Raw genomic sequence first — 12,900 nt, forward strand, 5'->3', positions numbered from 1 at the left:
CCCTGTCGTGGCAATGCTGCAGACCTGAAAGCAATTGATGCATATAGCACTTGACCTACATCAATTTTTCCAGATTATTATGTAAATTAGGGAAATGCTAAAATTGTCAAAAAGGCGCCAATGAGAAATTTTAATTAACGTGGGTCAGTGAGTCGTTCTTCAGGACGAGATATTATTCTAGCCAAGTCTGATTGCATGAAATCAAAAAACAGATAAATACTATATGCATTCTTGATGTAGCCAATCCTTTAAGTTTTATGACATTAGGATGATCCATATCTGTAGTATCGCAATTTCCCTTGCCATCATAAATTATGCTCTCCGGCTGGGATTATCAAAGCGAACCTTCTTAAGGGCCACAAGTTCCCCTCGTGGCCCGATCTCGTGCTTTATAAACATTGCTGTAGGTTCCTTGTCCTACCTGAAAAACAGAAAATTTTACACATGGGCCCAGTCAATTAACGTGCTTTCTACCATCGTCAGCGATGACGTGAAAACCATGAACCTACAAATCACAACCCATGCTCGAACTTTTTAATCACATTAATTGTTTTCAGTATATCTACTCTCACTCAATCGGTAAAATATAAATAGAAATCCTCTTCAATCAAATTTTTGATCCAACTCAACATTGATGACTTCAAGACTCTTAATGATTCAAGCAGCCAAAATCTAACTAGTACCCAAAATGACGCCACATTTGAAAGAATGCTCCAAAGAATCCCAAAAATGATGCGGCATAGTAATAGGCTAGTACTTAGTTAAGATGTAGGAGCAATAACGTTGGATGTGTAAAGAATGCTACATCATTTGCATAACCCTTCATCATTCAGCTTTATCTAATCCGGAACATGACAAAACCCAAACAAAGACCTTGTCAAGCATTACGTATGACTCAGCACTCGGGGAACCAAGCCAGCCAAAACTTCTCGAGGAACATTATCAACTAACCATCTGGGCCACCCGTCAACCATCTCATCGTCAAAAGATTTCCTTGGTATTTTCTCACCATCATGCACAGCATTTCTCTTCCCCTCTCCCATCCAGCGGTTGCTGCTACCTTCCCTTTCTTCGTTCCCAATACCAGACCCAAGCCGATGCTTTCTGATTTCGCGCTGGTGCACCTACCAATATCTTCACATTCGCCATATATCTGGCCCATCGATCGTCGATGAGCAGCGCGAAATCCCCATTTCCAACATACCCATTCTCTAGTTTCAGCCTCTCTAGGCCCTTAGCTTCCGAACCCCCCGATGGCTTAGCCTGAACGCAGCCCATAACTCTCTAGGGTGCCGATCTCAGCATCAGTATGATCCCATTTGTAACGATGTGTACAGGAAGTGACATGCCCCGAGTAACAGTGATAGAAAAGAAGACGGAAGCAGACGCCAAGAAGCTGAAGGGCTATTGCTGGGATGTGAGAGAGAGAGAACGAAAAGGATAGGAGAAGAATGTGTCGGATTCTGGAGGCCGCTCATGGCCGGCACTTTTGGAATCTTGCTGTGAGTAAACAAGTACTGTGTGACCTTTTTCCCGAATTTGTGGTGAGCGCTTCTTTTCTTCGATTGCTCCGTTGAAAACGTGAGTGTGTACAGTTTTTGGGAAATTGAAAGGCGCGAACTTTCGGGGCGGGAAAACAACACGGACAATTGAACATGAACAGACAGAGCCAGAGTAAACAGAAAGTAAACAATGTCGGCTTTCCGTACGGTATCGACACGTGGAGCACACGTGATCGTCTCTGACAAAGGCTTCTGGCTTTTAAATTATCGTTATAATCAGATGCCTTTTTTCACCCAAAAATTGAGATGATGCGTGTTGTTTCTCAATTCCGAATATGGTAACACGAATAATATTTATCAATAGTAGTCAGGTAAAAAAATACTACCTCTTATCCTAATTATGGTTGAATAATTTAAATAGATTAAAATAAGTTAATTATAATTATATTATAATAAATATGTGTTGTCTTTCCTAAAATATTCTTGTTAATCAAGTGTATTGGTTAAAACTACCATTATTAGAAGAATTACTTTAAAAAAATGAATAAATATGAGAGACAAAGTAGACTAGGGTCTTATATTTAGGATCAAAATAAAAATTAAACGAGGTCTTATATTAAGGGTTGAAGATAATATAATACAACATGACTTATTTCAAGTTTACATAGGACTCGTTTTCGCTATAAATAAGACTATCTTCAATTCTTAATATAATAATTAGAGAACTAATTTATAAATATTTAAAAAATTACTTAAATTAATTATTTATAATAAATATATATTATCTTTCTAAAAATACTCTTATTAATTATGTTCATTAGAACTATTCTTTGATGTAAACCTTAACATATGCAATTATCATAGAGGTTATTTTAAAAAATATATATATGAATAAATATAAAACAAAATAAATTAAAATCTTATATTTAGGACTAAATTAAATTTCTAACTCTTATATTAAGATAGTAGTATATTAACTAGCCTAATAAAACTTGTTTGGCAAGTTACATATTTTAACTTGTCATGGCTCCATTGTTTAAGTAATATTATCACGTTTATTAACAAATTAAATATTATGTTTTTTTAATTAAAAAGCCTTATAATTTGGGAAAATCACAAAACAAGACCATGAAGTTAAAAAAATTACAAATTAAAACCCATAACAATATTAATATGGATTTTAACAATAATAATATAAGTTTTGACAACAATTTTTGTGAACCAGTCCGTGTGTAATCTTTTCCATGTTTTTTTTTTTTTTTTTGCGATTTTCCTTCAATTTTTCAACTAGTTCAAAACATTTATAATAAGAAAACATCTTTCGGGCATGGCAAACAAGAGTTCGTATTCTTCATAACATATCAGTTTATATCTTGGATAAAAACTGCAAAATATCGAAGACCAGATCTAAACCTCTATAGTTCTGTCTTGGGAAAAGGTTTGAAGAATAAATAAATATAATTATGGAAGGTAGACTTTACCACAGTCACATTTTTTTGTGTCATAATTTGGTCGAATGCATGAACAGAGAATATCTGCTCTGCTCACCAAATGCCGTATACATCTCTGTCTACGGGTACGGAGTAGAGTAAGCAAAATGAAAGAAGGAAATCCTCAATGTTATCATTCCAGGCAACTGGGTTGCTATAAATAAATGGGAGTAACAAACCACAGAAATATATTACGAATAAAGGTCGAAACTATCAACAACATTAAACATTAAAATTGTTCATTCCAAATCTACGATCCCAAAATTCGAAAGAAGGATCTTTACTTGATCAACAAAGTCCGAACCTGTTGCATACTCTGTTAGCATCCCAACGGCAAAACCGAACATGGCCCATCTGCATCAACCAAATTCCAAATACACAGGCCAAATTAAACAAGTCACATGAATACCAAAGGATGAAAGGATACCCAACAGAAACACATGAATGTATAAGAAGCATCGTATCAAAAGAGTAGATGATATTAAGCACAAGGAGGGTGGGAGATGTTTCTTCAGTTTTGCGTGTGCACGCCAGAACGATGCATACAACTAACCAGTTGCGACCATCTAATGACTGTCTAAACAATTGCATCCTATGGAGCAAGGCCACTTCAAAATTAAAAAGGAAGCCATGCCCGTGTCTCACGAGCATCTAAGTAGGCAAAGGGCTCTCCCTCAAAAAGCTCATTATTAAAATAAGAAAACCAACCCACTTAAAAGTGAGACCATACATCATTGTTACCAGCTTGGTCTCCGTTAGTGTCCAAACAGTATTGAACCCTCCACGCTTGTGACAACACCACGAGACCTTAGGATTTGGATCGACAAAAATCAATATGGCTGAATGTGGATGATGCAGTCAAATCAATCTTAACTGTTCACTTGATCCTACACCCATATTTTCCCACATGTCGACGCTATTTTCAGATTACTTCACTCAATGTTCATTTTCACTAACTGCAATGACCATCGAATGAATATTAAGTCAGCCTATCATTTATTCATGAATTAGGTAAGGTCTACCTTGAAGAGTATTTCCTCACTGTGGTTGAAGAAAGCTTTAAGGATAAGGACGTACGCATATAAAATAAGTCAGCCTATCATTTTCACTAACTGCAATGACCATCGAATGAATATTAAGTCAGCCTATCATTTATTCATGAATTAGGTAAGGTCTACCTTGAAGAGTATTCCTCACTGTGGTTGAAGAAAGCTTTAAGGATAAGGACGTACGCATATAAAATTCTAGTTTTGTATTGATTAGTTTATATCTATTTAATCAAATAAAAAGCCACAACAATTTAATTATAAATTAATTATTGAAGAAGAAAGACAGCTCTCTTATAAGAAGCAAAGCTTCCAGCTCATTATTGAGGTGTCTAGACTAATTAAGAGGAGGTGCCTCCATTGACCAGGAGAACGTGTCCCCGCTGATCAAGAAGAGACGCTTCCACTGGTCAAGGAGAAAAGCATCATGCGAATCATACCATAAGCAGGAACTTCCTCTAAGCTAGTTATAATTGATAATGAGTGTCATTTCTTAAGTTTGCCATAATTAGCAATGGATGCTTCATCCAGAAAGAGGCAAAAACTAAGTGCAGATGCCTCCACTAAGTGTGGTCAAGCAGATAAAGAAATTGGCGCGCTTCCGCTTGACAATACTCAACAAGTCCATCTCCCAGGCAATAAATATAAGATTTCCGTAGATGTCCTTTGAAAATCACACTTTGACAAGAAACACATGTAAGATTAGTGTAAGCACGTGCCAAGCTTAAGACTGACCTTAGTCATAAAATCTAATTGTAGTGAAATTCCCATTGTCGTTCTATGAAGTGCTTAAAAGTGGTCAGCGAATCAGTCCCTTTGAGAGTAAACCAAGTCATCTCACTCTCCCTCTCTTGAAAAGTTGAGGTGAGAGGAAGTTTGATAACGTCATTAACACTTAAGAGTTGGAGCAATGCTAGCCCGGGAAGAATCAAACAAGTTAGCCCAACTTTGCAAGGAAGCAAAGCTTACAACGTGTTTCCCTACTGCACGAGGAGAAAACTTGAAAATGCTAAAAGAATACAGTAGCTCATCTGCCCCTTTAGACAGCCACCCAAAAGCAAAAAGCTTAATAGTTAGATTCAGTTTTCTACACGGTTACCCTCCATTTGGCTGCTATAATTTGTTCTAACGTTTCCTATCTATATTTTTGTATCTGATGTCCAATTGAAATTCCACTAAATTGGATTTAACCAATGTTACAAAGTGGTGACAAACTGAAATTCTAAAAGTAGGCTAGAAAACTTTAAATAGTCTTGGAGAATAGCTTTCAGTGACTTCTACAATTGTTTTAGAGGAAGAAAATGAAGCGAAAAAGTTGATAGTCTCGTAATAAATTTTACAGAATCAAAGTTTATCACAATAAAACAAGAATGAAAGGAATGAAAAGCATAAAATAATCGTACATCTATAAAACATATCCAATCAATAACAATGTAGGAAAGGAATGGCAAGCGGGAATAAAACAGACCTCGCTATAAACCAGGCATGACCGTGACTAGAACACCAGAAAGTTTCACAAAGATTTAGCTTCTGAGTCATATTCATGGTCATCTACATTTCCTGCTCCTAATCTTAGACTAGAAATTCAGCTAATCAAGTCCAAGGCTGCTACTGCTTGGGACATATATCAACCAAGCAAATTCTTATCGGAGAGAAAAGAAAATAAGGCGACGAATATTTAAGCAAGTATCCCATAAAACCTCCTCAGCCACTATAGAAATTCGTTCCGCTTTAAATCCATCCATATTCTGACGAACAGCTCATCATTCAAGCAGTTGTACCAACATAAAGAAAAGCTCGAAATTCATTGTCTCCAAAAAAAAAAATCAAAGCTTTACCTTCCATTGTTGATCTCATTTTTCCCCACGAATCCAAAAGCAGGGCCCTGATCTGCTTCTTCCAGCTTCTTCTGCTTGAAGTAGTCCTGAAGCTCCTTCGCCTTTTGCCTCTGAAACTCTAATGTAACAACATTCTTATCGTCCGCAACAACAGCAGCCACATTCTGCTGAGGAGGAGCGGGCGCCACAGGTGACAGGGACGGGGACGGGGACGGCGACGGCGGAGATGGAGGGTTGGGTTTCAGGGGTTCCCTCAAAGGAGGAGACCCTGGTCTTCTCAGAGGCCCTTCGGTCTGAGAATTCCTGATGGCGAAAGTATAATACTTGGAAGAAGTAGAAAATCGAAGGGAATAGGATGATGCAGAAGAAGATGAAGAGGAAGTTGAGGAAGAAGAAGATGGGATTTTGATGCATGGGATTGAAGATGCCACTGACATTTTCTTCGCCGGTGGTGCTACCCAATTTCCCACAGATTTTCTGGTTTTTTTTTTTTTTTAATATTTAAACCCCATAGTTTGATGCTTTGAGAATCCTCTTGAACCGGGTTTTGTTTGGATTTGTGGATTTGGAAGTGAAGGGGCTTATCATCATCAGAGAAAGGTTGTGTGGACAAGGCATGGCCAAGTTTCCGCTGGAAAAGTGGCTCTAGTTTACTGGCCGAAGGTGCCACCTCCATTTGCCGCGACTAAATTATGAATGTCGTTTACCATTTTTTTTCCTTACCCAACAATGTCGTTTAGCTCATATGTAATATAACTTGAGATTAGTGCGTTTAGTTTGATTTTTTTTAATTTTTTTAATCAAAACATTCACATGTGTTACATTTTTTTAAAAAAAATAGTTACAGCTTACGCTATATAAAAATTTTTTTACCTAAATTTAATATCTTATTGCACTGGACTCAATTTCAAACACATGGACAAGAACTTGCCGGTATACCTGGGAAAGGGGCCACAAAATCTTGCGCTTTTACTTTGATTAAACCATCTTATATATCATAGTCCGAAAAAATATTATCCTCTATAAGAGTTAGTTGACTAATTTAAAGAGATTAAGAAAAAAAATTAAATTAATTATTTATAATAAATAGGTATTGTCTTTTTTAAAATATTTTTATTAATCAAGTGTATTAGTTAGAATTATTATTATTAGAAGGACTATCTTGAAAAAAAAAAAATAAATATAAGAGATAAAATTGTTTGAGATTTTATGTTTAGAACTAAAATAAAAATCAAACAAGGTTTTATATTAAGAACAGTATATATTTATTGTAAATTTTTTATATAATTTTATAAACAGGCGCGTCGGAAAAGCTAAGGATCCAGAGCCCGACCATAAGCGTCTGATAAATGACACATGTTTTCCTGATGGAGGAGTGGTGCCCCCTTTCATCAAACACACCACCAAGAGAACACTGCCACAAATGATTTTCACTCGCACGACTCGGGCAACTCAGTGACACCAAATGAACCCTAAACTCAGTGCAACGAGCGGAATAATTCTCAGTTTCCAACCCTTCCGTTCACAGCCCTGGTTTCAAGCAGAGGACATAACTCAGAAGCCCCTTTGTTTATCAGCATCACCAAGCTGCTATCAAATACTTTGTATGGAATCTCATGCTTGTATAATTTTTCTTCTAGATGAAGATGAGAACATAGGTGATAGGACTAAAACTTCGTCGATCCATATAACAATGAGAACATGAAATGGCATAAATGTGATGAATCGAAAGATAATGTAATCACACAAGAAATATACAATAAATTGATTGATGATGATGACGGTGAGAAGCAGAGGAACAAAATTGAAGGCTGCGACACAGACGATCACTCAGGCAGATCATGTTATTGGACTCTCTACCATGTCCGTCTCAGATGTCCTGTAAAATTGTGGCTTCATTCTCTACAAGCTGAGTGATGCTATTAGAAGCAGTGATTCCCTGGACGCCACGCAAATGAGTTCCACTCGTCTTATGGTGGAAATTCAATTTTACATAATGGCACACGAACAAGTTCTGTCATTCCCATTGTCAAATTCATCATCTGATCCATCCACTTCACTGCAGATGAATGACAATTTCTAGTTCAGTAATCAACTACACATAGGTTATTGGAAAAATTTAGAAAAATATATTACATACACCTCGTTTGACTTTTACCGAAATCACATGAGAAAGGCACCGTACAGATCAAAACGAAATAGCAAGTGGGTGGAAAAAAAATATGAAGCATGCGGCAAAGCTGCCCAAATCCTTTTGCACATAAGAAGATTTCGAGTTAATAAACCAAGAATCCAACTAATTATAATTCACATCAATATAGAAGCTTCCCAAAGATCATTCAAGTAACAAATAACAAAGGGGCTGAAAAATTTAGAAGGTACAGGTTTTTTCTTTTTTTTTTTTTGGCCAAAGAATGTACGGGGTTTTGAATCAACCAAAAACCTAAAGATGTGGTGCCCAAGCATATCCACATGTATGAAGACATAGAACTTGCCCAAAATATCCAACAAGAGTAGGACATGATGAAGCCACTATTTTATGTAGAAAAATAAAGAAATAAGAGTACAAGGGCAAAGGATGAGGCGTCCTTTATAAAAGCCAGAAATGAAAACCAAACAACAAGGTGAAACCACAACAATAGAAAGAAGCCTTCCCCAGTAATATCACGGAAAAACCTCGTTGCAGTAGCACTAGCAATTATCTAAAAATCCCAGGAAAGAAAAAGAAAACAAACATCATGCCCCTTAAATGCACCAAAAGCAGCATTTTATCCTAAAATATTCCATTAGTTATCTCAAACTAAAGACATATAAAACTTCAAGGCAGGCTTTTCCTATTAAACATTCCTTCCTTAAACCTTCCAGAATCTCTAAACTTGCTACGCAGAAATTACTCCAAATTTGCAAGACAAAATCAAAGCCTTTCAAGTTCCAAACCTACCAACTAAGAATCAGAGCTTTCTGCTCTGCCCCATGCCATGACCAAAAGGAAAAATATACGAGTAGATAAACAATGCAACAACGAATAGCTTATACTCAGATTCCACAAATTGCGTGATTAAACTTTTATTAATCCTAAGATAGTTCGCATCTTATAGAAAAGCACCATATATCTTCTACAATAGAACAGATTGTGTTTATGGGACCTTAATTTGACAGGACCATACGAATATAGCACATGGAAGGTAAGAACCGAATAACAGAATAACAGAACCCATATAAAGGAATAACTTATGATAACTATGAAAGAAAAGAGCTTTGTTAAACTCTCAGCCTATAACAAATCTATAATGTTAACCATTGACCAAAACGATCCACATTTAAGACCACTTGACTAGGAAGAGGCCTAACATATTCAAGAGAGAATCAATGAAATGATGTCCCAATCCAATAGAGATTGCAAAAATAAGACTTGAGAACAAAAACCACGGTCATTCAAAGCTAAAATCCTTCCACCCAAGAGCGAGGGATCATCTTCTCTTTTGATATTTTTTTCCTTAGTTATTAACTTGATAAGAACCAGGATGGTATGGGATGCTAAAGTCTGACATTGAATAGCATGAACTGCGTGACAAGTTACTTAAGCAGGGCGGTCCTCATGTGTAAACATCAAACTTTTAGAGATTCCCCACCCAGCTTGAGTGCCTATCATAACAGCAATATGCCCAAACGAGAGAAGTTGGATCAATTATCATGCCCGCCTCATATTAATTGATCTCCCTACCTAAATTACAAATGAACAATTACTACCGTCACCAGTTATCTCCCCCCTTTTCTCTTTTGCTTTCTGTCCATTGCTTGATTCGAGAACTTTATCAAGGCTACTGGCATTGCAAAATTTCAGAATCAATATGATATGGTTCAATCCAAATTCTGGTGGTTCAAGCACGAGCATAAAGCAAAGATATAAAGAATTTCAAGCATCAATAAGATCATTAGATTCAATAGTAATCACTGACAAGCAAAGAGTAAGATTATCCGTTAGTGGGAGAAACCAAAAATAAGAAGACAGGCTTAAGAGAGAAACAACAGATGTGGCATCGGAAGCATCATTAAAAGCTATAATAAATCAAATGGAGAACAGTAAAAGTACAAACCCACAAATCAACATTCTTATAGTCGCATCCAAGCAGAGGAGGAGGCAGGATCATGAAATATAGGGGTTTAGACACATAATACATATTTTCTTCACTATCCAATACATGCCTTTAATTAATTTGTCAAATTACCGTAATTCAAATAGCCAACTTTAGCATGCTTCTTTCGACATTTTATGACTAAACAAAGAAAGAAAAGTTAGAAATAGCGTAAACTAGCAAATCTTACTTGGTACAGATAATTTATTAATATAAATATTCTTGGCTAAAACATTTACGGAAAACAAAATACTCCGATACCTTGGTTCAAACTCTCGTATCTCAGTGAGCTCATTGCCACAAGCATCTGTCCACTGCACTTTCCTGCGCTCTCTTTGAACAGAAAAATCACTCCGCTCACCGCCTGATTCTTCACGTTCATTAGCAGCTTCAATGGGAGTTGGCTTATGATCTTGTGGCCTTTTTAGGCTACTTTTAAGTGCTATTTTTCTTGTAGCATTACTATTATCAAGATGAACAGATTGCTCCTTGTCAGAAACCAAGGACCCTGGTGAGACATCATGCTGTTGGGCAGGGCCCACTTTAAGAGGAGATGGTGTTTCAAGCCCTGCGGAAGCGCGACCAAAGCAAGCAAAGGAAGCGCAACCGCGGGAAATGCGATTCTTTGTTGAAGCCAGCTGGAGCTCGGGGTCTGATTCTTGGTATACCAACTGGTACTGGTTCCACGGGGAAACTCTCATGGGTTTATCCTCACTCCTCTGACCCAAGAGAAGAAGGGTCAGGCCCTTACTATATCCTGAAGCTGAAGAAGAGAAGAATCCTCCTCCTTCTACTGCCAATAACATCAGTTCTGCTCATCGGCAGTTCAGTAAAGCAGCATGAGATTTGAGATTTCTATATGTGGCTCTGTCTGCTTGAACAAACCAGAGTTGAAGCCTTTCAAGCAAAAAGAAAGTATTGTATAAGGATAGAATGAGTTTAGTAGGGGGAAAAAATGCACATCTCACAGTGAAGGCATATCTCACAGTATAGATACAGATTTAGGAGACCATAAAACAAGACCGACACCCAATCTGAAGCCATTTAAAGGCGGCATCCAAATCTTTAATTTCCAAAAACGTGTTAAAAGTGTCGCTTAAAAGATCATGGTAATGAGCTCAGAAAGGAAGTGATTTTTTCTTTCTACGCAAAAAAGCACAGAATTCTGCAAAATAGTCATAACACATTTTTTATGTGCCAAAACCAAACTTCGCAAACAAATTCTTGATTTGAAAAAACTAAATAACAACTTGGCGAATCAATACTCCTGACAAACTTCAATTCATGGAGATTTTCTAAACATTTCGATATGGAATTCACAACATAAGTTGACAATAAAATTTAACAAAAAAAGAATAAATAAAAGTTAAGCAACAGTATCCTCACGAAAAATAAGAAAAGAAAACAAAATTTCTCAATCAGCTCCTATTCATTCAATGGAGCAAAAGATGAATCCCTGTTAATTTACCGACAAACGAATCTATCAACTATATCACAGTGGGATCGCTTTAAATGAAGGCAGAAGAAAAAGATCTCTACTTCGCCGCAGCCAGGCCTAAATCAAATGTTAACATGCAGTTCCTCACACAGCGTTCCTCCCCATTTACTGAAATAGCAAAATCCAGCGACAACCAAGAACAGCAATCGCCGGAGAGTTGCAGCACTTTCTAATGCAAAATAAAATGAACGAAAGCACCAACAAATGAAACCCTGAATGAGCTGATTTTAGACCTGACGACGACTTAGAGTTTGACTACTTTTTTTTCATGTGGCTTACTCAACTGACTTTCCATACTCAATCAAATTAAATCAGTAAAGAAGGACACTCCAGCATCGGTTTCCTTCACTATCTCGGCAAAGGGGCAGAGAAACTAGATCAAGGAAGAACCGAATTGGCAGTACCGAGTAGTGTTGAAGAGATCACGGAGCAAGGTCACCGGCGGTAGGATCAACAAGGGTGGCGCGTGGAATCGGAAGGATTAAGGAGGAGAATCTCCGATGGCCACATGGAATAAAAAATCGGCGAGTAATTCAATTGAGAGTGGGAATAAAATGGGAAAATTAAGCATGGCTTTGGTTCGAATTATGCAAAAGAAGATGGGGATAGTGACCCAAGGCGCATGATAGCGATGGGCCCCATTTTTTTAATGGCCAAATTCCTTTCTTCTTTTACGAGACATATTTGCGTGTTCGTGTATAAATTACTATTACTAATACTTTATATATAGGTACCCACACAAAGGATCATGCATTTAAAATCTAATTAAAATACCGTAAATAATTATTTCTTTATTTTTGTCCAGAAAAATAAATATTTTTAAAAAATTGAATGGTTGATTTTGAAATTTTTTTAATTAAAGACATGTTTCAAGACGATTTTTTTTATTAGAAAGGGCTTGAAAGTTTGAACCCTTCGCACGTATTAATTAAAGATTAATACTCCTTCCGTTCCTTATTATAAGAGACAGATAACCGAAATACGTTGATCAAAAAATTAGTTAAAATTAGTTGAGAACAATTAATGTGCTTTAAGTATAATTTGTTTTCCAAAAATGCCCTCATTAATAAGGAAAGAGAGTATGAAAGAGAATAATTAAAATATTAAAAGAAAGAGAAGTGGGAGGGAGAGAGAGTGTGAGTTGGAGATAATAAATATGGGTAAAATAGGAAATCAACACAAAAAAGTAGAGACAACTTTTAAGTGTCTCTTATATATAGGAACATACCATAAGCATCAAATGTCTCTTATAATAAGGAACGGAGGGAGTAAGATTTAATCATCAGGGCATGATGCACAATTAAGAAGAAACAAATTGCAAGTAAATTAAGAAGCCTGAGATTTTTTTTAATTAAGAAGAAATAATAGTTATTAAAGCTAAAAATAGTAA

The 12,900-nt window shown here is 36.6% G+C and overlaps 2 protein-coding genes across 3 annotated transcripts; both read right to left on the bottom strand.

Annotated features, from left to right (window-relative positions):
- Nucleotides 1–3,159: 3,159 nt before the first annotated feature.
- Nucleotides 3,160–6,376, bottom strand: LOC114722157 (light-harvesting complex-like protein OHP2, chloroplastic). The gene is made up of 2 exons (XM_028908113.1): nucleotides 5,877–6,376; nucleotides 3,160–3,346 (listed from the first exon to the last, which is right to left on the bottom strand). Exons 1-2 carry the CDS (start codon nucleotides 6,311–6,313, stop codon nucleotides 3,232–3,234), a joined length of 552 nt encoding a protein of 183 aa, XP_028763946.1. The 5' UTR covers nucleotides 6,314–6,376; the 3' UTR covers nucleotides 3,160–3,231.
- Nucleotides 6,377–7,538: 1,162 nt separating this feature from the next.
- Nucleotides 7,539–12,050, bottom strand: LOC114722155 (uncharacterized). 2 transcript variants are annotated; one of them, XM_028908112.1, is made up of 3 exons: nucleotides 11,744–12,050; nucleotides 10,274–10,909; nucleotides 7,539–7,935 (listed from the first exon to the last, which is right to left on the bottom strand). In XM_028908112.1, exons 2-3 carry the CDS (start codon nucleotides 10,816–10,818, stop codon nucleotides 7,866–7,868), a joined length of 615 nt encoding a protein of 204 aa, XP_028763945.1. In that variant the 5' UTR covers nucleotides 10,819–10,909; nucleotides 11,744–12,050; the 3' UTR covers nucleotides 7,539–7,865. The 2 variants fall into 2 exon arrangements, with proteins under 2 accessions (XP_028763945.1, XP_028763944.1); XM_028908111.1 differs by having other exon boundaries at nucleotides 11,915–12,049.
- Between the last annotated feature and the right edge of the window lie 850 nt (nucleotides 12,051–12,900).

Source organism: Neltuma alba, unplaced genomic scaffold, assembly GCF_004799145.2.
Source record: "Neltuma alba isolate B1F8T4 unplaced genomic scaffold, ASM479914v2 tig00012083_pilon, whole genome shotgun sequence".
Taxonomy (NCBI): Eukaryota; Viridiplantae; Streptophyta; class Magnoliopsida; order Fabales; family Fabaceae; genus Neltuma; species Neltuma alba.

Coding starts and splice junctions, on each gene's coding strand:
- LOC114722157 (XM_028908113.1), bottom strand. CDS start 6,313: ATGTCAGTGGCATCTTCAATCCCATGCATCAAAATCCCATCTTCTTCT. Junction 3,347..5,876: donor AATGAGATCAACAATGGAAG/GTAAAGCTTTGA, acceptor TGGTTGATGCAG/ATGGGCCATGTTCGGTTTTG.
- LOC114722155 (XM_028908112.1), bottom strand. CDS start 10,818: ATGTTATTGGCAGTAGAAGGAGGAGGATTCTTCTCTTCTTCAGCTTCA. Junction 7,936..10,273: donor ATACGAGAGTTTGAACCAAG/GTATCGGAGTAT, acceptor ATTCATCTGCAG/TGAAGTGGATGGATCAGATG.